Raw genomic sequence first — 26,185 nt, forward strand, 5'->3', positions numbered from 1 at the left:
ACATATTCATGACCTAAAACAAGCTAAAAAATGATAAAGAAACCAACAATCAACTAGAAATCAGAGTTATTTTTAGGCTTAAATTTAATGTATAAGAAAAGTTCAAGGAAAAAAACACTTAGGATAGATTATTTTCATTAAAAGAATTCAATTAGCACCAAAATCATCATTTTCTACAGTTGAAGTTCGTGTAAAGAAAGATTTTCTTTTTTTATTGTTAAAATTCAGCTATTTTCTCTTTCATCTCTCAAACAAGGGACAAAAAAAAAATTGGTACCAAAATTAATTTTTTTCTTACATTTGGATAATTGAAAGAACAAAGTATTTATAATTAGAAAATTTCAGGGATTGCAAGAAACATTTTAAACCACCAATTCTATCAGTTTTTTTTTCTAACTTTGATCCCTTATTTTTTAATTTTCTTTTTATAACAAATTCATCTAAATTGATATCCAATTTGTTAATTTAACAGTGAAATTTAAAAAAAGTTTTGGAACAAAAAAAGTTATTATAAAAATCCATAATGAATTGTGAAAGGGTTTATAGTGCATAAAGGAATATCATTTCCCCAAGCAAAGTTTTGCACTAACTATTTGACCCATGTTTTATAATAGGCTAAATATTTTTTTCCAATAAAAAAATTAAACATGCTTTTTTGATATAAAAGTGTAAATTTAAAAGTTTATGTATGTATTTAGTTAAATAAATTGAAAATCATTTATGTCAATAATTAAAAAATAAATTATTAACAACAACTAAATATGTGTATGAAAAAGTCGAGAGGCCATTTATCGGATTGTGTTTAATAACTTTGTTTGCAAAAAAATTTATTTAATCAAATAATAATAAAAATAGACACATATATAAAATTGATCGAATAAAATTAATACTTTTATCTTTTATCTTTTCACTTATCAGAAATATTATTAAAAAATAAATATTTTTTTATTTTTAAAAACAAATCTTAATTATATAAAACATAAAAAATTATAAATGAATGAGAATAATCTATTCAAAAATTAAATATAAAAAAATAATTAAAAATCATTATTTAAAAAAAATACTAAATTAAGAAAATCAAAGAGAAAAGATATTAATTTAAAAAAAATAAAAAATTATTTTTTAAAAACATATTAAAAACATGTGTTTTTTTTTAAAAAAAGTAAAGTTAAATAAAAACACAAGAAAAGAATTCAGGTTAGCATTGGACTTGTTTAGTAAAGGCCAAGGACATGTTGTTTTTTTTTTAAAAAAAATTTGATCATTATGTTGATCAGAAAAACATGATTTATGTTTTTTATTCAAAAATTAATTTATCAACTTATTTTTTAATTTAAAATACTTAGAAAAAAATCTAAATACATTATCAAACTGATAAATGATATTAAAAAATTAAAATAATCCATAAAAACTTGAAATCAAACTGAAATAAAAAGTTTTTTCATTCTTAGATTTGGGTTTCTAATAATGTTAAAGGTAGAAAAATGTAATTTAACTGGAACTTATTGATTCTAAAATCTACTATTTTAATGGTAAAAAATGGTGTTCACAATAATTTTTTTCTCTATTATTAGAATCTTATATTTTTTCTATTTTCTTATACTAGAAACTAAAAACTAATAAAAATAAATTTTTATATTAAAAATATTAAGGGGCCAATAAGTGTAATTAGTAAAGTTAGAGAATTAAAGTAAATTTTTTATGGAGTTTTTGAAATCATCACCAATATTCATGATGTAGGTTTTACTTTGATTCTATGCTAGTAAAAAAAGAAAAATTCCTAATCAACAAATTCAATTTTTTTTTAATTTAGCTAAAAAAAGATACAAGTGTACGAAAATAAAATTTAAGAACTAAAATAAAAACAGATAATTCACATTAAAATATAAGAGAGGGATACGACTATGTGTGCACAATGTTTAATGCTTCTCTGCATGCAAATTTAAACCAACAGCCATAGAATTTAGCTTTATCAACTTTAATTAATGTCAAATCCAACCATGACTATTTTTTTTTTAAAATAATAATTATATTTTATATTTTTAGATTATTTTAATATATTAATATTAAAAACAGATTTTAAAAAATAAAAGCATATTTTTTCAATATATTTTAAAAAACAACAACCACATGCATCACAGATCCGATCTAAATATCCTTTGCATCTCTTTTTTGCATTCAAATCAGGCAATCAACATTGCATGCAAGAATAAGAAAAAAAAATCAATTTCACAATTGAATTTTTCTTTGCTTCCTCTTTCCTTCCCTCCCTCCCCCTACCAGAAACACAACCTTTCTCTCTTGTCATCCTTGCACTTGCTATTTGCAGTTGAGAGCTTCTTTTGGTCTGGGTTTTTGATTTCTGACAGCAATCATGATTGCTATGTCTCCGTGGCAGGGGAGAATGAGTGAGGAGAAAGAAGGGGGGAGAGAGGAGAGTAAAAGGGAAAACAAATTGATTTGTCTCTGTAAAAGAGTGGTTGCCATTAAACCACATCTTCCAGATCTAAAAAGGAGAAAAGGAAAAAAGGAGGAGATCTGTGGCCCCTGTCTACATAAAAAAAAACCTATGGGTTTTAGTTTTTTTCTGTAGTAGTAATAATAATAATTTGTATAATTAGGAAATCTTTGGGCCGTGTCTCGCATGTAAGAAGGTGCAACCAGCGAATTAAGAGACGATATTGTTTGCTTCTATTAGGTATCTCTGTCTTTGAATTCAATATGTCAGCTTTGTTTCTAGACCTAATAATAAAATAGGACTAGAAAATAAATAAATCCCAATACTAGAAGGAGAAGAAAAATCCTTGCTTAGGGCGTCGATGAAAAGCTTTGGCTTTTATATATATATATAAAGTGCAGAGATTTTATCTGCTTCGGTATCAATAGATCTCTGCGTTAAATTTGCACCTCTACGTACGACTAATTCTTCAGAATTTTTTTTTCTTCTTTCTTCTTCCCTTCATTATTTCAACCATGGAGTCACAAAACTATAATGTTTATGTCTCTGCGATCTACTCCATTAATCCTAGAAACAGCAGTGCATCTGTCTCAACTAACTGCTCCATGTTCAGTATTAATCTTCAAGTCATGACAAGCTATGTATCGGATGTTACTGTCTATATGCCTATGAAACACAATTTATTGGAATCATTCACCAAGTCCAGGTCGCCTGTGCCACAGACGATAAGAGATCATGGTCCACAAAAATCTTTCACCTTTGAATCATGTCACTCTTTGACCAGAGACATTATCTCAGGGGTGATATCTGAAGCCACCATCGGCTTCTCGCTGGATAGGATTCATTGGAAAGGAAATCCAAGAGAAGACTGGACGCGGCTAAAGAACAAGGATGATCTATTTCGGTGCATATTGGATATAATTACTCATTCTTATGACAATGAGTTCACCTTGTTTTTGATGATCGACAGGAAAATAATTCTGCCACGCCATGTATATGAGAGAATGTATTATGCAAGAAGTGTTCTAAGAGAAGCATGTGATGCAACTAGAATGGTTTCTTTCATGAACCAGCAGCAAGCTTGCTTAGGGAGGCCTTTCTTGCCTAGTATTTGGCAGAATACTATTCATCAGCCATTGAGAGATAGGGGTGAAAAACTTGGATTTAATTCGTACGAGTCATTGATTGATCTTGCCTTTAGACAATATGCAGAACAAGAAGGATGCAAGCTAACTCCGGCCACTAAATCATCGATCCAATCATTAGAGGAGGTGATCTTCGATGGTATTGAGTCTACAACATTCTGCACAATCTGTTTGGAAAACATGGAAATTGGTTCTCCAGTCGCTTGCATGCCATGCTCCCACAGGCACAAGTTCCATAATCCTTGCCTTGTTCTTTGGCTTGAGATTAGTAATGTGTGCCCGCTATGTCGCTTCGAGTTGCCAACCGAATAGTAGATTAATTTTTTCCTGATTAAGATATCTTCATAAAGTTGAGAAATAGTACTAAATAAATATAGGTATTTCTTAATATCAATCGTTTTTCATGCTACAATCTATTGCCAAGCAATATGGTGCAGCTCTGCTTGTTGTCTCCGATATCTCTCTTTCCATACTTGAGGAATTTATACATGATTTAACTCGGAAATCATAAGTTTTAACCAAAGGAAAATGCTCCAAAGTACAGAAATTGAGGTAGATACAGACACGATCATCCATCTTGCAGCAGCAATGACTCATGCAATTAGGTTAAGAAGAACAGAGGAGGATAACTTCTGAGAATTTATATCAAAACAGTACTGATTAATGATCAGTTAATATATCATCACCAAGAACGCTATTACAGCTTAATGCTATTGGTTTCCTCTAGCAAAGCTTAATATATGACTGATTATGAAACGTCCATTGTTTTCTTGTCCAAGCTAGACTGATGGAAGGTACACTGACAAATATGAAAATTTCTTTGCTCATAAAATGCAGAACTTCAGTTGAGTTTCAGTGATATTGCAAGAAGGAATTCCTTAGAAAATGCAAAATAATATATGAGAATCATAAAAGAATTAAATAAACAGATAGAGACAATAAATTTACAGTGTTGCTATTAGGTTACAACCAACAGAGTTTCTTTAAGATTAAGTGGTACACACAACCAAATTTTTGGTTAGCCATTGCAGTTCTTAGAAAATCTCAAAAAGAGAATAACCTAAAAACACGGTCCATTCAAGCATCTACATGCATTTCTACTATTCCATCTACCTAACATATAAATATGGTACTAGTTTCTTGGCTTGCACCATGTAAATTAAATTAGAAAAATTCTAAATATAAAAAAATATTTAAGTTATAAGAAACTATTTGATATTAAACCTATCCAGCATGTCAATCTTGAATTCTCCTTCCTTGACTATTCATTTAACTCAAATTTAAAATTAACTTGTATAATAATTGTTTGGAATAACTTAACAATCCAGCATGTCAATCTTGAATTCTCCTTGACTATTCATTTAACTTAAATTTCAAATTAACTTGTATAATAATTGTTTTCTAACATGACCTGAATAACTTAAAAGGTTTAAAAATAACCTAAACGAGTAGTAAAAAACGTTGTTTAACTTTTAAAATTTTTATAAATAATATTTTTATTTTAATATTAAGATGATAATATATTAAATTAACTCAGCTTTACAGCTTAATTTGCTAAACCCAGACCATGGACTGCACTTGGTTTAACAATTTTGTTTTCAACTATTTTTTTTTAATGATATGATAATAAAAATAGACGCTAGTAAAATTAAGTATCAACCAAATATCAAAATGTTTATTTGATCTTATAATAAAAATAGACGCTAGTAAAATTAAGTATGAACCAAATATCGAAATGCTTATTTGATCTTACAATAACCTCATAAAAAGCAAACTGAAACAAATCATAGAGACCAATTTAAAATCAATCAAATGTTAAATGATAAATTTGAAAAAGTCATTCAATCAAAAGATATAAAAATATAAGATGAAATTAAAAAAAATTATTTGACGTTATTAATAAACTCTACATAACAAGTCAACCATGAAACCTCTTGACCTAACTCCCTGTCTAGCCCAAGCTTAAAATTAACTTATATGAGAGTTTTATCTACATGACTCAGTCAACTTGACGAGTTTAAAAATAACTCGGATGATTAGTAAAAATATAATTAAAATTAAAAAAAATTAAAATAATATTTTTCTAATATTGAGACAATGATATATTGAATTGACTCGGGTTTTACGGCTTATCTCATCAAATCTGCAACCAGGATCATGGACTTCATTAAATTTAAAAATTATTTTTTATTTATTTTTTATTTGATGATATGATAACAGAAATATAGTAGCATTTGCAAATTTGAGTATTAAGTAAACATGGACAAGTTTGTTTCACATAATAATAACCTCATAAAAATAAATTTAAATAAATTATATATGATAATTAATTTAAAAGTAATAAAATATTAAAAGGTAAAATAGAAAGGAATACACACATATTCAATTAAAAAAAAAACTATAAGATGGAAATTGTTTTTTTAGGTAAATTAAAAAAAGGGTCATCTCCTTCACTACTGATATAATAGTTAATTCAATATTAAAAAAATGATATTAAGAGAGAAAAAGTCAATTAAAAGAAAAATATTTAAGAAAAAAAAAAGAAAAAAAGGAGTAAGAAATTAAAAGATAGGATAAAAAAAATAATAAAGAGAGAAAAAAAAGGGCACCCATATCAAAAATCATTTTTGACTACAAAGTGATTAGTGTCTAGATTTGTCCTTCTACCAATAATTTCATATAATAGCATTCTTCACTTATTTTTAAAATAATTCAGGTTATTTTAATTTTTTTATTTATTGTTTTTTATTTTTTTTCAAATTAAATTAAATTAAATCAATTAAATATAAGTATGAAATATTCCCTTTATAATAATTAAAAAATAAAAAAAATCATTAGGTGAATATAGTTTTATTAGCACAAATAACTATTTAATTAAATAAAAAATTTATTTAAAGAATCAAAATTATTAAATACAATTGGCTATGTCGTTAATGTTGTGATATCAAATATTTCGATCTATATCTATTTTTTAATTTTTTTAATTTAATTTATGAGATCAAATATTTTAATCTATATCTATCTCTTAAAATTTTCAATTTTGTTTTTACTTATCATTAATAATATTTTTTTACATTATAATTTATGAGATCAAATATTTTAATCTACATCTATCTCTTAAAAGTTTCAATTTTGTTTTTACTTATCATTAATAATATTTTTTTTACATTATTGGCATGAATAATTTTCAATTTATTTAATTAGATATATTCATAAGCTTCTTAATTTTTTTATTAGGATTTTTTCCTGATAAAAATATATTGAAAAAGCCTATATATTTATTATTTTTAAATAAAAATAAAATTATCTAATTCACAATAAATTTCAGGTTAAATAGCTAATACAAAGCTAATAGTTTACATAGATATTTGTCCGTATTTAGATGAATTGAAGGGGATGTTAAAAGCTTATATCCTTGTGAATGTGAATAAAAATACTCAATTTAATCAGAGCCGGAAATAGATAAGATATTTTTATGACCCTCCATTACTAAATTTATATATAAATAATTTAATTATCAAAATTCATTAAAATAATTATCAAAACTTTTATTAAAAAAAATAATTTATGGACTAATTGAGCATTTTTTTTAAATATCAGCAAAACATTTTTTAATTTATGTAGTTTGACTGACTTTGTTAGATGCATGAAACATATTTTATTTTTTAATGGAACATTTATTTATTTAATGTAAAATAATATAAATCATGTGAATTTGCATTTTTGGGTTATCTTTAATGAAAATGGATAACAAGAATTCAAATTATTTTAGATAAATAAAAAAGATAATTGCTTGTGGTATGTTGTGAGTTAGATTAATTTTTTTTAGGCATAAAAAACATTTATGTATGTTTTAATAAATTTTTTTAACTATATAAGAATTAATTCAATGTGATATGATCGACTTGACAAATCTAAATATAACTCAAATGACTGATAAAAATATAATTTAACTAAAATGAATAAAGACAATATTTTTTTAAAAAATATTAAAATGATAATATATTAGATCAACTCAGATTAACTCGATTTAATCTATTAAATCAGTTCATTGAGTTATAAGATCTTAATAACTCTTTAAAAAGCAAATGCAAAAAAATATTAAATTTACTTTTCAATGAACTCAATGTTAAAAAATAAAATTGAAAAAAACTTCAACTAAAAAATGAGCCGAGTCAAGGTAGTTTAACCTACTAAACCTAGGACATGAGATCAGGATAATCCTATAAAAAATAAATTAAAAAAATTATGAAGCTCAATTCTTAATCAACTCGACGTTGAATGATGAAATAAATAAAAAATTCTATTAGAAAAAGACACAAAAAACCACCTAATTAACCGATCAAATTTGTGACTTAGTTTATGATATCGAGATAATTTTATAGAACATAAATCAAAATAAATTATGAATTCTATTTTCTAATAACCTCAATATTGAAGTGTAGAATTTAAAATAAAATAAAATAAAAAAGAGTCAACCAATCTAACTTGAGACTTGAGTTATAAGACTATAATAATTTCATAGGAAAAAAAAACATGAAGCCTGATTTTCAATTAATCCAAGGATTAAATTAAAAAGAAATAAAATAAAAAAGATTAAAACTTAACCCAAGCCAATATGAGTTAACTTATTAAAATCATGTCAAGAGACTAAGATAGCTCTATAGAAAGCAAATAGCAAAAAATTATAAATTTAAATTTTCAATTAACCCAATATTAAAAAAAAATTCAATTAAAAGAAACAAGTCGGACCTAACTAACTTATAAAACTTGTAATCTAAACAATAAGGCTATGATAACTTCATGAAAAATAATTTAAAAAATAATTATGAATTTTAATTTTCAATTAACCTTAAGTTAAATGATGATGTTAAAAAAAAATAATTAAAATCATAAAACATAGGCTCAAGTCAACATTACTAACTTTTAAAATTAGCAATCTGGATCATGAGACTGAAATAATTTAATATAAATAAAATTAAAAAAAATATAAAATATGAGACTGAAATAATTTTATATAAATAAAATTAATAAAATATAAATTTTAATATTTAGCAAACTAATAATAAAAGAAATTAAAAAAAACTATGTTTAAAATTATATATATATCCTTAAAATCTTTTAAGAATAAAAGGATTTTTTTTATATTTCATTATTTATTATTAAAATAAAATATCAAAATTAAAATAAAATAAAATAAAATAACAACTAAGAGTGCATAGGTTAGAGAGGTCCTTTAGCGATGGAGATGGGGAAGGATGTACAGGTAAATAAAATAGGGTCCATAAATAACTCCACGTGGCAAAAAATACAATGATTTAATAGAAACCAGCCAAGCACGCATGTTCAGCTAACAGAGACGGGTTCATAAAAGGGCCCAGCAGCTTTTCAATTTGGGCACCTCTTAACAAAACAAAGCCCAATCACGCGCTTAAGAAATCACGTGGAAATCAAAAGAACACGCTTGTCTTAGAAGTGTTTCTTTCATCACAGCTGGCATTGTCATCCTCATCTTCTCCTCCCATGAAAGAGCCAAAATCAAGTGCATCAATGCACTTAACCCTCATCATAACTTAAGTTAGCTAAGCGATTCCTCACGTCTCCCTAAATTCCAATTTGGTCCTATTGTTTATAAATATTCATTCTTATCCTAAAATGATTTTTTTTCCAATGCATGCCCCATATTAAAAAGTTACTTATCCTTTCTTTCTTTGTTTGTTTTTTTTTAAAGAAAAATCTTCTTTAAGGTCTTTATTTGCATCACATAGTAATAACATTTTTTTAATACAATCAAGCCCCTAAACTCCATTTTAAAATGAATAGAAAAGACAAGAAAGAAAAGGTTATGTTTCGTGTAATAAAATACTTAATTTATAAGAATTGAAACAATATTTTGAAATAATTTGATTGTTAAGAAAAATATTATTTTTTAAATTTAAATTAAATAATTATGAATTCAATTTAATTTTAATAGTCACACCTATGGGCTAGCTTTTGTCAATAAAATAAATTTTGGATTTTAAAATATAAACAAATAATTTTATTGGCAATTTTAGTTTCAAATCTCAAATATATGATATTATAAATATTATTATTAAAAAAACTAAAAAAGCTTAGATATTTACAGTGCACATACTTATATTTCACTGTGAAGTACTATTTTATAATATAATTTAATATAAAAAAGGAAACGAATAACTGATATTTCCATATCTTTTGTTAATAATATAATTATTTAATCACCCTTAAAGTTGTAAATGGATTTCTTCTTTAAATTTAATGGAGTTAAATTACGCGGTTAACTATCTTAATAAATGCAACTTTTATTGCTCATAAAATAAATTCTAGGCGCGGGCAAATTTCTTGCTAGAGCACATGCAAGATATACGCGCGTGATTGTCGTGCCATGACAATGCATTACGTTATACATGGAAGGAAAACATAAAGAATAATTCAAGAAGAGGCACAATGACAAGTTTTGCAAGACATGTTCATCTTAACAGAAAATAAAGTTCATCCGTGAAATCTATTAGAAATCACCTATGATTCCCACCATTAATCCAGCAGCTACAAATTCTTAATGATTTTTTTCTTAATGTTTCTTTCAAGTTGTATAGTAAACACTTAGCCGCGAAGCTAGAATGTTAGATTTAGTGAGGAATTAGAAAAAAACACTTTTGAAAGTTAAAATTTACTAATTTTAGTATTAAAAATTATAATCATTCAAGGAATATTGAGATAAAAAATTGTAGGTTCGGGTTCCTTGCAAACCACCCTCCGTCTCTGCCCCTATAAACACATAAACATGTAAGCATGCTTGATTTTTTTCTAAAAAATTAAAAAAAAATATATATATTGTACAAAAATAGCTAGGACAATAAAATTAATATAGAATGATTACTGTCATATAAAAACTTCATGTTATCTCATAGATACTACAATATTTGTAAATTCGCTTCTAATCCCACATATTTGTATGTGCTAAACAAATATAAAAACAAAATTCTAAAAATAATAATTGAGAAGGTAGATATTCTATTAGCTGGCATTAGCAATTCAACAATTAAAGGATTGAAATTGGAAAATATTAAACAAAAAGGAACAATGTCAAGCATTTTGAAAACTAGACGGGCCAAAATAGTCTCCGTAAAATAAAAAAAAGGACTGTCGTGATAAGAATATGACGAGGATCTTGATTGCTGGGGAACATATAATTTTTGTAGGACAGCGTAGCATTGAAAAAAAAACACAGAGAGAGAGAGAAGAAGAGTAGCAACTGTCGTACAAGCAATGGCTTTCACCTCCAAAACGCCAATGATTGGGCAGTGCCTTTAATAATATAAAAATGCACACGCTCAAATCTCTCTCTTTGTTGCTTAATTTCGGCAGATACACAATACAATCTCCAAACTGAAAACATTGTTTTTCAGATGAAATACTACCGGGTTTTAGACAGAATATCGCGGTAGTTCTGAGATGCATCTAATGTTTGGAATTCCGGTTGTTCAAGGAGATCATAAAGTTGAAGAGACGAAGTGGGAGAAAGAGAGATAGATATTAGCTCAGGCCAGGAAAATTTCAGATTTAGTATCAATTCTCTTTAGTGCGTAAAGGGTTTTTTCTTTTTTCTATTTTTTTCTTTTTTTTTGCTTTCAGACTCTTTTATTGCCCATAAAGCTGGAAGCATTGAAAGATTTTTAAGAGTGATTTAAGGGAAACGGTAATTCTGTTACACGAAGAAAAGATTTAAAATTTTGAATTCCAGACAAGCTAGCTCCTGTTGTATTTCAGTATCAGTTTGTCCTCACGCTGTCTTATTTTTTTGACAGAATGGCTGCGGCAGTGATTAAGGAAGCAAAACCAATCTCTTCAGCCTCTGAACTTGAGTTTGCAAAATGTGACTGTTGCGGCTTTTCAGAAGAGTGCACGCCAGCTTATATTTCTCGGGTGCGAGAGAGGTATGGTGGTCGTTGGATTTGTGGATTGTGCGCAGAGGCTGTTAAAGACGAGACTTGTAGGGCCAAAACTGATATTAGTACTGATGAGGCATTGAAACAGCACACGAAGTTTTGTCAACAATTTAGATCTTCTACACCTCCAAGGAATCCTTCCGAGGAATTGATTTCGGCCATAAAACAGCTGCTTCGACGAGGTTTGGATTCTCCTAGGAAGAAGAAATGTTCCGTTTTCCCATCAAAAGGCTCATCGCTTTCGATTGAGAGTTGAAGGATTTGAAGAGGATTCAACAATGACCATGAATGGTTAAGTCATTGACCAAGAAGGTAAGGCAGCCTGGGATTAGTTAATTAAGGCTCATGTTCTTAGTAACTCCAATGTTTTTCTAATATGTTCTTGGTGGCTAGAGGGATGGTTTTAGTGTAATGGTTCTGCTAATGACATTAGATTGAATGGATCAAAGTTGAAGGAATTTCCCTTCATGAACTTCAATCGAATTGAATTTGGTTATGTTCTTCTTCTTATTTTTCAGTTACGAGGACCTCTTTTTCCTTCTTTGTGTTAGGAAGACTAAACTCCGATAGTATTTAACGAAACAAATCAAACTATGATCGAGCGATGTTAAGATCCAATGCCATGTATTATCTTCATAAAACTTGCCAAGCAAATTTGTATTGTGTGAGTACGCTCTCGCTGGATAATATAAACATGCATCGAATGGTGTAACAATGGAGTGGCATTTATCGGGCACCATACAGTGGTATGATTTTTTTCATAAGCAGTAGTTACTGTCAAGGGAATCAGCTTTTGACAGGAAAAATCAAATATCAAACAGGAAATGAGGCAAACTGGTTTTTCCTGAAGAATTTGCAGCAGCGGAAAGCGTATACCATTTCTAGGTAACAGTTTCGTGAAGACGCCGGTAAAGAGAAGGAGGGTTGGAAAAGCTGTGTGCTCTGTTGCTGCTCTCCTTGCTCTGACAGAAACCAGTGGATCGGGATCCTATGAAATATCGAAAGTATCGGCAGCGAGGCTGTGGTAGATAGGAGCCGAAGGGCCCATGCAGCTTGGTGTCCCTGTCGTCGCCTTACCTGTATTTGTCAATAAAATTGTTATGATCTGAAGATAAAACACGGTGTCGTAAATAAAATGAGAAAAACCAGCAGGCATTATAAATACTCGAAGACAACAATCCATCCTCTTGTTTCGAAAGATCCTTGTCTGATGTTTTGCCATAGCTTATCACACCAACAGGAGGTATGATCACGGGTCTCGAAACACGCCATTGGAGTACGATCTCCCAGATTCCTAAATCTTGTTCCATCCATTTCAGGATCTGAATTCAGATATTAAAACAGAAAGATATTTTTTAAATGATGTTTTTATTTTTATCTATTTAATTTAAGATATTTAATATTGTGAGGGATACTTTTTATTGTTTTCATTTAGTTTAGTAACCTTATAATAACTCTGTAATTATTTATTTTTATCTTCAAAATAATTATAATACCAGTATGAATAGGATTGTTTGCTTGTATTTCAATATTCTTTTTGAAGAAAAAATATTATGTAACAAAATTTAGATCAGCATTTTTATGTGATAAACATAAGTGGCAAAATTACAGATAAATTTACTAAACTTATAACTTGAAACTTGATTTGAGATATTTTAATTTGAATTGATTTTGATATTAATCTAGTAAAATTTAAATGAATTAGTAATAGATTCGTAAATTGATTAAATTTAATAGAGTCAAAATGAAACAATTTTTTTAAAACAAAATTGAAACAATATTATTTTAAATAAAAATAATAAATTTAAATTGATTCATCAATGAAATTTTAATCCAAAAATCTATTATCAAGTTAAATCCAATCTGTTAACTATTCGATAAAGGTAACATTCAAAGGAAGAAGATGTTTAGGGTAAACTAGAAAAGGGAATGCACTGACATAGGAGTAAATTACTCTGATATTTCCTGCCACATCTAAAAGATTCGGGGTTGTCAATTTTTTTAAAGCAAGATTGAAATAATATTATTTTAAATAAACATAATAAATTTAAATTGATTCATAATTAAATTTTAATTTAAAAACCTATTTTCAAGTTAGATCCGATCCGGCAACTATACGATTAAGGTACCATTTAGAAGGAAAAAGATGTTTAAGGGTAACCTAAAAAAGGAATGCACTAGCATATGAGTAAATTACTGTGACATGATCAGCTACATCTAAAAGATTTGGGTTGTCAACTCAACTTCTTCTCTTTCTTATTTTTTTTTTAATTTTATTGGTTAATATTTATTTAATTTTAAATTTATTTTTATAAATTATTTTAATTTATTTTTATAAAGTTATCATAGTTTTGAAGTCTTAATATTTAGTTTATACTCAAATTTATAAATATTTTTATCATATAATAAAGTAAAAAATAGTTAAAAAAAACAGTGTTTTTAAATTTAGTAGAACTTATCACTCGAATTGTAAATTTGATTGGTTAAACTACAAAACTAAAGTCTATTTAAGATATTGTTATCTTAATATTAAAAAACATATCTTAATAAATTAAACTATATGTTTTATAGATCAATTATTTTTAGACTTATCAAGTTAAATGGATCGTGTTAGTAATTTTTATATAATCTAATTTAAAATTTATACTAAATAAAGAAGTTTAGGTAGAAAATTTCAACATTAACTTATTGAAACAAATTTAATAATTATATCAAATGCTTCAACAAGTCTCTATTTTTTTTTTTACTTGTACTATAGTGCAGCGCAATAAACTAGTTACAAAGGAGACCTAATATGGTAGCATGATTAAGAAAAAAATGTAAATTAGGAGAAAACTTTATGGATAGTTTTATATATTACACCATTTATCAATCATATTTTTTAATTAAAAAAAGTAATTAATTATATCGTTGGTTTATTCTTGTTCTCAAATATACCTCTTTGTAAAATTAATTTTATTAAAATTGACGATCATTTGCATTACATGAAAATAATTTTAATTATAATTGATAAAAATATCGACTCAAGTAAACAAAATAAAAAATGTTAGTGTGGTGATTTGAACTTAAATTTATAACATATATCACATGGGAAATTTATTTTGTTTTATAATTTAAGGAAGTATTTTTTATTAACTTGAATGAATATTTTTATTTATTTATATAGAATTTTCATGTGATATAAATGTGACTAATATATTGCCCATGCTTTGCAGTGGGTTAATAATAATTTTTTTAAAATATAAAAAACAAATATAAAGAATATAGAAAATATATTAAATGTCCCGAGTCTGATAACAAATATAAATTTAATAACATTGAGTCTAGCGATCAAGTCAAAATTAATATCTTTATATCTAGTAGCAAAGCTAAACCCAATAGCATTGGATTTGACAACCAAAAAGTCTAAAAGTTATTTGATTTAGCTGGGCAGCCAAACCAAACACTTCTTCATTCTTTTCTATCACTAGTGCTCTTTAAAAGTCATCTTTCAATCCTTTCTCTAGCAAAATCTCACCTGACTTTCCAACTTTCTTCACTAAAGAGTAAGAAATTGAATTGTGTTCCTGCATCCTAGGATGAAAATAAAGTAGTGATGATCATCCAAAGATTCTTAATAAGTATAATTAAAGGTTGGAGCATTAGGCATTTCATCAAGTAAGCAGTTAACTAATGAAGCCCTACAATGAAGAAAGAGACACCAAACACAGAAGAAATATCTTAAAGAGACCGGGGAAGGCTGCTTCTTTTTTAACTTATACGAACGGCATCAATTCCTAGCGCTATAACAGAAGCTACACTTAACGTGCAAAAGCCCTCACAACACGGTAGCTCGCTAACTATATGAAGGATGAAGCAAGACTCAATACTATTAGGTTCTACTAGCAACAAGACCCAACGTTTCTTTTCTTTTCTTTTTTTTCTTATATCATCAGCACCCTTTCAAAATCGACTTACAATAACCTTGGGCTTGGCTCTACAATGTCATTTACAGTGCAAACATTCTACGTGTATAGTATGATCTACAATATAATGAGTCTATATTCATAATATATACGCAGTGTTTTTCCCACACTTTTTAAAGTATAATATAATTATTAAAATTTATAAAAATAGTTGATAAAAGAGTACAAATATTAACAATCTAAAAATAATTTTTTTATAGAATGATATGATTAATAAATAGTGTAATATACAAGGATATATTAATATATTCACCTTTAAGCCTCATTTATTTATTGAAAAATATTTTTTAAAAAAGCAAATTTCTTTATTTACTGAAAAATATTTTTTTAAAAAGCAAATTTTTGGATAATAAATTATTTTTTAATATTTGACAATGTTATAAAAAATGAGTTGAAAAATACTTTTCAGTATTTGGTTATATTATAAAAAACAAGTTAGAAAAATAATTTATTAATGTTTTAATTTTTTTTAAGTTTATTAAAAGAACGAAGATTAAATTAACACATGAAAAGTTTAAAAGAGGATGAAGTGGAAATTTTTTTATAAATTATTTTAAATAAAATAAAATAAATAGTAATTAGAATAATGGACATCAAAGCTGACATATTAAAAAAATTGAAAAATAATAAAATTAAAAATAATAATTAATATCATAAACTATTTCAAATAAAATAAATAGTAATAAAAAACATTGAATATAATTGATGATAAAAATCTTAATTAAAAAAAGATAAGAGAAAAAAATAAAAATAAGAAGAATGGGACTAAAACTAATATAAAAATAAAATTATATCGAATTCTAATTAAAAAAAATCAAAAAATCAAAAAAAAATTATAGCAAGTAGAAAATTGATGATCAAATTTAATATCTTCAATAAATAATATAATACTTTTGAGTTTTTTGCAACTTTTAAAAACTGTATTCCACTTAAAATAAAAAAAATAATTTCCAAACTAATTTTTTCTTTGATCATAAAATATTTTTTATTTATTAAATTTTATAATAATAAATAAATATAAAGAAATTCAAAAATTAATTTTTTTATAAACAACTTTCCATGAACAAACAGTACAAGTAAAAACAAAATTGTGGTTTAGCATGGTAATCGAAAGGAATCCAAATAAAGATTAAGAATTTGTGTAAAGTTTTACACGTTTAAATAAATCCCTCTATACATTACAACTATTCCAAGTTTTAATGTTCATTAACTTATGTTGTATCATGTTGTTTACTGTGCAAGTGGTCCGAGGTATATGAAGGGTCCTTGGCTTATGTAATGACTCCGCGCAGGAGACAACATGGGCAATGATGAAGCTATGCAAGATTTTCACGGGCATGGGCAGCGGTACCTTCGAAAGTGGTTGGCATTGCTTGCCAAATTCAGGTAAGGTGTGGGTTGCCAATTTCTTTTATTTCTGAGGAACCCATTCAATTTAATCTTAGCTTTGGTTTGACTTCGTGTTGAGCATTTTGTTTTTAGATTCTTTTTTATATAATCACGTTATTCTTTTTATAGATATAAATTTCCAGGTAGTTTGCATATAAGTTTATTAGTTTTTAAAGAATTTGAAGTTAATCATAAGATAAACTTTCAGTAATATTTAAATTGATAATTTTAAAAAAATAAATATAAAACTTTACCAGTTGACTTAGAATTTTAAAATTAACTAAATAATTATGTTATTTTAACCATGAAAAGTATAGTTAACTAGTCATATTTTAAATTGTTTTTTAGAAATTATCAATTCAAAATTCATAAATTTTAGATTTATTAGAGATTTACATGATTATAAATTTTAAAATCCATAAAATTCATCTAGATATATACAAATTAACCAAACATCTATATTAATAAAAAAATCATATTATTTTTCTTGATAATCATGTTATTTCTCATTGTTTGCGTGATGTTTTATTTTTTCTTTGATTGTTAAGCATTTTTCATTACCTAAATATGAAAAATAAAAACAAAAGCATACGGAAGCGTGAGCCTTAATATTTTAAGCATTATAATAAGTGAAAAACACGTGGATGCCACATCTAGCACGTAACTCCAATATCTAATAATTGCACTATTTTGTCTGCGTATGTTATTATTATACACATGCAGTGCTGTGCCAAGTCAGCAGTGATGGCAGATGGGGCGAGCTGTGTACTATCACAGCACGCTCCCTTGGACTGCATTTCACCTCCTGTGAGTATAATATGTTATTTATCAACCAATCATACTGAATTGACATGGAATTTAATATTACTATGGGGGTAGTGTTTGTCGTGATGGTTCATCTGTTTTTTACAAGTGTATTCTAAACTATTATTCTCATTTAAAAAAACATTAAATTAAGATTTTTAAATATATTTTTAATTATTTTAATATGTTCATATTAAAAATAAAAAAAATATTTTATAATATTTTTAATTAAAAAATATTTTATACTACATTACCAAACACACATGGACATGCAAAGTCAAGTAACTAAACTCTTTAAATAATTGTTTGCCTTGAATACTAAGATGTTGCTTGTTTATTAACAATTATTCCGTGCATATCTTTCAGGTGAGAGATGGGTGGGTAATAAAAACCGGGAAATGCATATATATATATATATATATATAATTGACTGGCTGCTTGCAAGTTGAGATAGATGGCAAGTCAAAGCTTTGATGTAAAAATGTGATCCACATGAAGGCAATGTGTTATATTGTGGATATTGAAATGATTTTTTCAAATTTATTTTTAATATTAGAATATCAAAATTATTTTTAAAAATAAAAAATAATTTAATACAAAAAAATTAAATATTTAAAGCATGGAATGACTGCAAATTCTATTTTTAAATGTTCTTCAGCGTTGTTTTTGTTTGTTGTTATGTTGTGAACAAGGATGATAATAATTGATAAAATATAATTATTTAAATTCACAGCAACTATTACAACTACCCCCAGCAATGTCTCGATGATGTACTCAAAAATTTGATTGGAAGGGGACAATCTCAGATATGATGGATCAAACTCTAATACCCCTTTGATGTTCTTGTTTTGTTTTTTTGTTTTGTATGAAAAAGGAATCCACCCACATTTAAATTTAGTATCATTGTGGCAGCCGCTCTTGAAGGATAGTTTTGATTGTTTTTTTAAAATATTTTTGATATTAAAATAATATTTTTTGGTTTTTAAAAATTAGTTTTAAAATCAACATCTCAAAATAATTAATAATAAAAAATATTTTTAATATTTGTTTTTTGAATTTTTTGAAACATCGGACGTTCCAAACAGCTTTTTTAGAATTTTATCATCCCCTTAGACAAACGAATCTTAAATTTTACTTTGGTTTTTTTTGGTATTATTAAATCATATAAAATCAAACTTGGATTTGAGTGCATGGGTTTATAAACAGTCTTGAAAAGCTCCTTCTCGCAATCTTAAAGATAAGATGATGCTTGACGGAATGAGTAGCTTCGAATTCCAGCCATGGCTCATACCTAATCATTTTATGTTTAAGACAATCAATAAAATTAATCATCATTTCAATTATATACTGCCACCATCTAGTCCCTAGCCGAGCAATTAAGGCCATAATAATTTTAAATTATTTTTTAATTTAAAAATATATTAAAATAATATTTGTTTTAGTTTTAAAATTTTTTTTTTAATATTAATATAAATATGATAAAAAAAAACTCTAATTTTTTAGAAAACGCTGCCCAATAATCACTAGACTCAACTCCATTGATTGGTGAATTAACCTGTATCTATATCAAAACAACAATCTTTATTAATAAAAGAAACAATCTTTATTAATAAAAAATAAAAGTAATGTTTTGAAAAAAAATAATCTTAAAATTAGTTTATTTAAGTCTCACATAATTTGACCATATTAATAAAAATTTAATCGGTCAAGGTCAACTCTAAGTTAAATATTTTTTAACAAAATTATGGATTGATGAATTGTGTCATTTTTATTTGACTCAAAACAAACCTGGTTTAGGCTAGGCTTTTAAATTAACATGTTATTAAGTCAATTCACTGGGTTAAATTCACTAGGTTAGGTTAGATTTAATGCATGTTTGATAATATGGTTTAACTTGTTTTTAACATGCTTATTAAATTGATTTTTGTGTGAAAAATCATTAAATTAATAATTTTTTAATGATTTTAATGTAATATTAAAAATAAAAATATAAAAATATATATTTTTAATATTTTTTTATTGAAAAACAATATTAAAAAATATGATATACTATATTAACAAACGCTTACGTGGGACCCATTTGTTCACAAAAGGCACCGTGTGACACACCTGTAAACAAACACAACCAATCCGCGACTCATCAAGGAAACAATAACGATGGCCAATCTCACCTACACCACTTCAAAAGCGTAATAACTTCATTCTTCCAAGGGCAAATACGTAATCCAAAATTACCGTACGAATAGACAAAGCGTACTCGCTCTTCGTGTACTACACCATTTACTACAGTTTTCTTCCTTTCATGCTCCTCCCCTCCTCTCCAAAGTCCAAACTGGCACGCCCACAATTCTCTAACTCCTCCCCTTCTATCTCTCTCTAGAACTCGGTGCTTTTTTCCCTATCAAAAACTCACTGAGTCAGGAATCATGATGCACATGACTTTCTATTGGGGCCGGGAGGTGACGATCCTGGTTAACTCATGGCACACAAAGACATGGCTCGGTTACTCTCTCTCTCTACTTGCTTGTCTCCTCGCTTCCATCTTCTACCAGTACCTGGAGAACCACCGCATGCGACTCAAACTCATCTCCTCCGGATCTGTGAAAGCGAAACCATCACCATCGGCCACGATCGATGAGCCGCTGCTTCAAACGATGGGTGGTGGAGGAAAAGTGAGGTGGTCTGCCGCGAGAGTGGGAGGAGCTGTGCTTTTTGGGATAAATTCAGGGATTGGGTATCTGTTGATGTTAGTCGTCATGTCGTTTAACGGAGGGGTGTTTTTGGCTGTTGTCTTGGGGTTTGCAATTGGGTACTTGTTATTCAGAAGTGAAGATGAGAATTCGATGCTTCTTGATAATCCCTGTGCTTGTGCTTAGACAAGAAAAGAAAAATAGCTGTATATTTTGTTAAAGAAGAGGAAGAAAGTTTCCACTCTTGATTGCAGTAATGTTGTGAGTGTTCTTTTTTTCTATTTTCAGCTGTGTTTTGTTGGGTGATTTAAGGATTTTAATTTCAATTGAAGATGTGAGTTAAAAGGAAGTGTTGTCGGCCCAGTTAAATCAAGAATTGTCTTCTTGTTTTTCTGGATTGTAAAACTGGTTTCTGTTTGCAATGATTACAGTCATCTGAAAATCTCGAAAAATCCGTAATTCTTGATTGACTGTTAATTGCCTGTTTGTGATCGTGCTGGAGAATTCTTTTTAAGTATTTTTTGGAGATTATTTTTTAATTTCTTACATCAATACATTACAATTACTATGAAATATTAAAGAGTAATTCAAATGATAAAAAAAAATGCATTAAAAAGAAGATAAATTATTAATTTTTTTAAAATCCAATAATGTGTTTCGCGATTAAGGTAAAAAGAAGATAAATTATTAATTTTTTTTAAATCCAATAAGATAAATTATTAAATTTTTTTTGGAGTTATTTTTATTTTTATTTAAAAATATATTAAAATAATTTTTTATTTTTTTAATATTATTATATTAAAATGATCTAAAATTACTAAAAGAAATAATAATTTAGAATGAAAAAATAAAAAAAAATTAATTTTTTAAAAGATATTTTTAAAACTTAAAATAAAAAAGGCTTTAAGATTTTATTAGCTAAAACGGTGTATCATTATGCAAACAACACGAATAAAAATAATTAATAGTTTAAAATATATTAAATTAATATATTTTAATGATAAAATATTAAAATAAATTATAAAATTTGATTTTTAATTAAATTAATATTAAATAATTAAATTAAATAAATAATAAAAAATATTTAACAAAATTCTACTTGTAAAATTTACGGTTCAACCATAATAATTCTATAAAAAAAAATAAAAAAATTTATAAAATTTAATTTTTAATAAATTAAATATTAAATATAACATTAAAATTAAAATTAAAATAAATAAAATAAAGCTAGCTTCATTAAAATCATTGATGAAAAGAAACTTAGTTTCAACTTCTTCAGTATACCATTAATGGTCAACTAAAAACACGTTCTCCATTGGAGGCTCAAAGGATGGGGACTAGTTTTTTTTGATCTGCGTCTCTAGAAATAATAACAAACTCAATTAGATCATAATGGCACCAAGGCAACTTCGAAGGATAATTTCGTCAGCCCTGAATGTTCTTATACAATTAAACAATATTATGACCGAGCATGGCGCCTGACTCATGACGCTAAAAACACTATCATCTTTTTAACTAATCCGAAAAACGCCCAGGTAGTCTCTTGCTCTGTCCTAGTTGCTGACCTAATTGATGAAGCTTGCATCTGATAGTTCCTTTGGAACTACCATTTATAGCCAATGATTCAACCAGGAATTCTTACCAACTACTCAACTAGGGGAAAAAAAAAAAGAGAAGCTTGCTTACCAACCCATTAAAAAAGTTTCAAGGCCGGCTTACCCCCCATGAACCACAGAGTCAGCTTTTCCTTCTAGGTTTCAGTCCATTTTATCAGTAGGGGGGCTGCTTGTTTGAGATACTTTCAATTAGAGCAGGTGAGTGGTTGTTGAAATTGAGATATTCCCATACCGAAATAATCAGATTGCTAATTTTATTTGGTTCTAACCGTACTGGAATTCTGTGCTTGATTATGATGGATGTTAGGTGCTTGTCTATCTCAATGTAATAAATAACGAGGAGATACGATTCATTGAGTGGATGTGTCCTCACGGTTTACGTTAGGTGCCTGTCTATTCTTGAGTTCTAGAATTCAAATGCATGGTAACAGAATTCGTTGATTATGCAAGGAGAGAGATTCAACCTCTCATGCAGAAGCGAGGAAAGGAGAGACAATGGCAATTGCATGCTGTCTATTACCCTTGTTCATCATCCCAGCACCAGAGCAGTGCTATTCCTCTGCTATATACTTTATTCAACAGTAAAAGAAGATTTTCACCAAACTAAGTAAAGCGCCCTGGCTTGTATTTTACAAACATGCATTCCTTCTCAACAATCCAAACTCTTACAGGATCATGAAAGTATTTTAGCTACAACTCTGAGCAATATTTCTTGCATCCATTCTGTTGTGATTACACTACATGTATCGGACTATACGAACCTATTCATGAACTAAACATTAAATCTCAAGTGGGGGGGGGGGGGGGGGGGGGTTCCATTGGGTGGTAGTAACCAGCTATATTCCTGGATCATATCTCAATTATCTTCAGCTTTGCCTTATTCATTTCTTTATGTTTATGCTGTCAGCTTGCCCAAAAAGAGCTGCAAAAGGTCAACTTATACAGAGCACCGAGAGACAAGCTTGTGTGTATCCTCAATTGTTGCAAAGTCATAAATAATTTACTGTTCAATGCCTCAATGGCTTCAAATGAGAATCCTCCTGGAGCTGATGAATTTCTTCCCGTTTTGATTTATGTTACTATAAAGGTGAGATAAACAATTGTAATAATTAGATTTACTTGGCATTAAATTTGAAATTGTTCAGAATTTTGCTTCCATACCAATGGAAATAATTTGTTCTGAATTAACTGTTCACTCAATCATTATCATCATTGGGTAAAGTTGATTGCTGTGTTGTGATTAGCATTTCTAGAGGAATTTGGGGGGGGGGGGGGGGGGGGGGGTATGCTTTTTTAAATAGGTTTCTTTCATCTAGACCTCTTTTCTATTAGGAGAGTTTAAACCATTTCCATAATTCTCATAGAGGACAGGATCCGAATAAGATACTGGAGAAAAAGGCAGTTTGATCCTATGTCTCCAACCACAACGTTGATGGTGCCTGTGCCTGTGATTGTGGCATCCATTTTCATTAGTTGCATCCTTTTCTCCTTCACTTTTCACTCCTGCTTCCCTGCTTAAGGACTCGCTGCTTCCATTTTCAGTTGGCACTATGTACACGAATGGTTGAATAAATGTTTCATCAAAATCCTGAAGAGACTCCAAGACCTCAACCACGTAACTCATCATGGGCCTAGGTTTTGGATGATGACTCAGGCATTTATAAGCTAATGCAGCAGCCTTTTGAGCTCCCTTGGTGGAGTATTGCCCTTCAAGTCTAGGGTCCATGATCCTGTCAAGTTTGCTGGCGTCCTTCAAAAGTGGCCTTGCCCATTCCACAAGGCTTTGCTCTCGACCAGGGCGGGTGTTATCCATAGAACGTTTACCTGTAAGCAACTCCAACAGAACTACTCCAAAGCTGTACACATCACTCATGGTTGTCAGGTGGCCTGGAATCAGGATATCAAAATGGATTAGGTTTCTCGACTTCCGAATGGAATAGTAACCACCTGATAATAACATTTCTAAAATAGGTGCTGGCAGCTTCTATTTGGAGAAGTGTCGCTGGTAGTAGAATTTATGTGAACTAAAAACTAATAAAAGCTTAATAGATAGGCTTCCAGAACAGAGAATTGAAGAAATTCAAATAGGGAAGGATGGAACAAAATTTCAGTAACATCAATTACCAGTCATGATATACTCAGGCGCAGCATAACCTTGTGTGCCCATTACACGTGTTGTCACATGTGTCTCTTCTCCTTCAGGACCATCCTTTGCAAGTCCGAAGTCTGAGAGTTTAGCAGTGTAATCCTACAAGGAGGAGCATTAGGGAGAAATAGTCTTTAGGATCAATTTAACATGAATATTTATATTGTTGCAAGCCAGCTGTTTGGTGGGAAATAAAGCTCAAAAGAGGGGGATTACCGAGTCCAACAAGATATTTGAAGATTTAAAATCCCGGTATATCACTGGTTTGTCTGATTCATGGAGAAAAGCTAGGCCCTTGGCTGCTCCCAGAGCAATTTTCATCCTGGTTGACCACGGTAATGCAGCGGAATATCCTGCATATCAACCAAAAAGAAGGAAGAAAAAATTACTAACAGCAATGTCAAATTAGGTGTCACCTAATTTTGTTGAACGGAAATCAACAGAACACAATTTTCCTAAGCAGAGACTGATTCTAAAATTTGTTCAACTGTGCTTCATTTTATATAGGTGACAGAAATTTCTACAAATCTGATCAATGTTTGGCTGCAATCTTGATTTATGATGAAAAAAGAGGAGGCCAAGCAACATACTTCTGAATAGCTGATTCTCTAAGCTGCCTCTTGGCATATACTCGTATACTAGGAGTCTCTGGTCCTCCTCGCAGCAATATCCAATCAGCTTGACTAGATGAGAATGCCTCAGTTGTCCAAGAAAGATTATTTCTGCCTGCAAGAAAAACACCATAATGTTTTAGATGAGAGCTGAGTATAATGAAGAGCCGGTGCCAGAACTTCGAAGTGGTACTCTGAAATAGTAAAATGTCTCAAAATTATTCTAAACAAAAACCTCTCATATAACTTGAATGCATAAAACTAACCATCCACTCCTTGTGTCCTTGCAAACCATCTAAGTCCAGTGACTTCACAGCTACAGGCTGGGCATCCAATCCTGGCCTAACCTTATCATCCACAAACCCCTTATAGACCGGTCCGAACCCGCCTTCACCAAGAAGATTGCTTCGCGAGAAATTATGTGTTATAACTCTTAGCTCTGAAAATGTAAATATGTGCAGTTTTGAACCAGTGAAAGAATTTGAGATATCTTCTATGCAGAATGGTAAACTGGGATCGCTCACATCTGAGAGAGAGAGCCTCTGAAAAGAACCTTGTTTTGAGATCCGATTTGTGGATTCTGGCAAGGGGCTGCTACAACAACTCAAGATGATGGATTTTAGTGTAACCTTCTTCATGGTCATCTTGTATCGACAATATGGATCAATCAGGCTTCGGATAGTCTTTTACAGAATAAAAAATATGAAGAAATGATTGGTCCTGAACATAGGAAACCTGAAATTTTACGCACTAAATGAAAAAAGAAGGAGAAAAGATGAGATGGATATGGAGTTTTCTGATGTGAAAAATCTTTATTGATGGCCGGCCTTATATTTTGTTCACTCACCTACTACTCTCAAAATAGATGGAGCTATAGCCTTGTGTATTCTGTGATTATTGCAACTATTATTTATACCTCTTTCATGATTTGATGATTAAAATATCAAGTCTTGTCTTCAAGTTAGTTAGAGAGAGAGACATGACCTGGCTGCCTCTTGACTTTGTACAACATCAATAGAAAAAGAGAAAACAAACAACTGCCCTTTCCAAGCTCCTTTTCTTCCATGGTCCATGCATCCATGTATTTGTATCTTCCCTTCCCACAGCCCTTGATGGTGCAAGGTCCACATCCATCCCCTGGCTGGCAGCTTAAATATAAACAATTAAAAGAAAATGCGCAGGCATAAATCCTGTTTCCTTAACAAAATGTTGAAGCTGCAAACTGATCCAAGTAAACAAATTTTACTTATTATTCTAGCCACTGGCGCAAGACCGGACAACGAAGAGGTGTCATGTTTTGAGGAATCCCAAATGAGAAAAAATAAATAACGGGATGCTATATAATATCTGATTTCTAATTCTATGTTTCTAGATAGACAAGGATTTTCATG

General features: G+C 28.9%; 3 protein-coding genes across 5 annotated transcripts; 2 read left to right on the forward strand and 1 right to left on the reverse strand.

Moving 5' to 3' along the window:
• Window positions 1–252: 252 nt before the first annotated feature.
• Window positions 253–25,755, reverse strand: ARSK1 (root-specific kinase 1). Of its 2 annotated transcripts, none has more exons than XM_011021024.1 (6): window positions 25,061–25,755; window positions 24,774–24,909; window positions 24,400–24,536; window positions 24,162–24,285; window positions 23,323–23,924; window positions 253–272 (listed from the first exon to the last, which is right to left on the reverse strand). In XM_011021024.1, the coding sequence occupies exons 1-5, from the start codon at window positions 25,436–25,438 to the stop codon at window positions 23,350–23,352; spliced, it is 1,350 nt and encodes a 449-aa protein (XP_011019326.1). In that variant the 5' UTR covers window positions 25,439–25,755; the 3' UTR covers window positions 253–272; window positions 23,323–23,349. The 2 variants fall into 2 exon arrangements, with proteins under 2 accessions (XP_011019326.1, XP_011019325.1); XM_011021023.1 differs by lacking the exon at window positions 253–272 and adding an exon at window positions 22,608–22,828 and having other exon boundaries at window positions 23,317–23,924.
• LOC105122108 (uncharacterized) lies at window positions 10,859–12,113 on the forward strand. 2 transcript variants are annotated; one of them, XM_011021027.1, is made up of 2 exons: window positions 10,859–11,206; window positions 11,433–12,113. In XM_011021027.1, exon 2 carries the CDS (start codon window positions 11,434–11,436, stop codon window positions 11,827–11,829), a length of 396 nt encoding a protein of 131 aa, XP_011019329.1. In that variant the 5' UTR covers window positions 10,859–11,206; window position 11,433; the 3' UTR covers window positions 11,830–12,113. The 2 variants fall into 2 exon arrangements, with proteins under 2 accessions (XP_011019329.1, XP_011019328.1); XM_011021026.1 differs by having other exon boundaries at window positions 10,861–11,323.
• Window positions 19,995–20,855, forward strand: LOC105122106 (copper transporter 5.1-like). Its single transcript, XM_011021025.1, has one exon. The coding sequence runs from the start codon at window positions 20,158–20,160 to the stop codon at window positions 20,605–20,607; it is 450 nt and encodes a 149-aa protein (XP_011019327.1). The 5' UTR covers window positions 19,995–20,157; the 3' UTR covers window positions 20,608–20,855.
• Window positions 25,756–26,185: the final 430 nt, after the last annotated feature.

This window comes from Populus euphratica, unplaced genomic scaffold, assembly GCF_000495115.2.
Source record: "Populus euphratica unplaced genomic scaffold, PopEup_1.0 scaffold19.1, whole genome shotgun sequence".
In the NCBI taxonomy this organism is placed as follows: Eukaryota; Viridiplantae; Streptophyta; class Magnoliopsida; order Malpighiales; family Salicaceae; genus Populus; species Populus euphratica.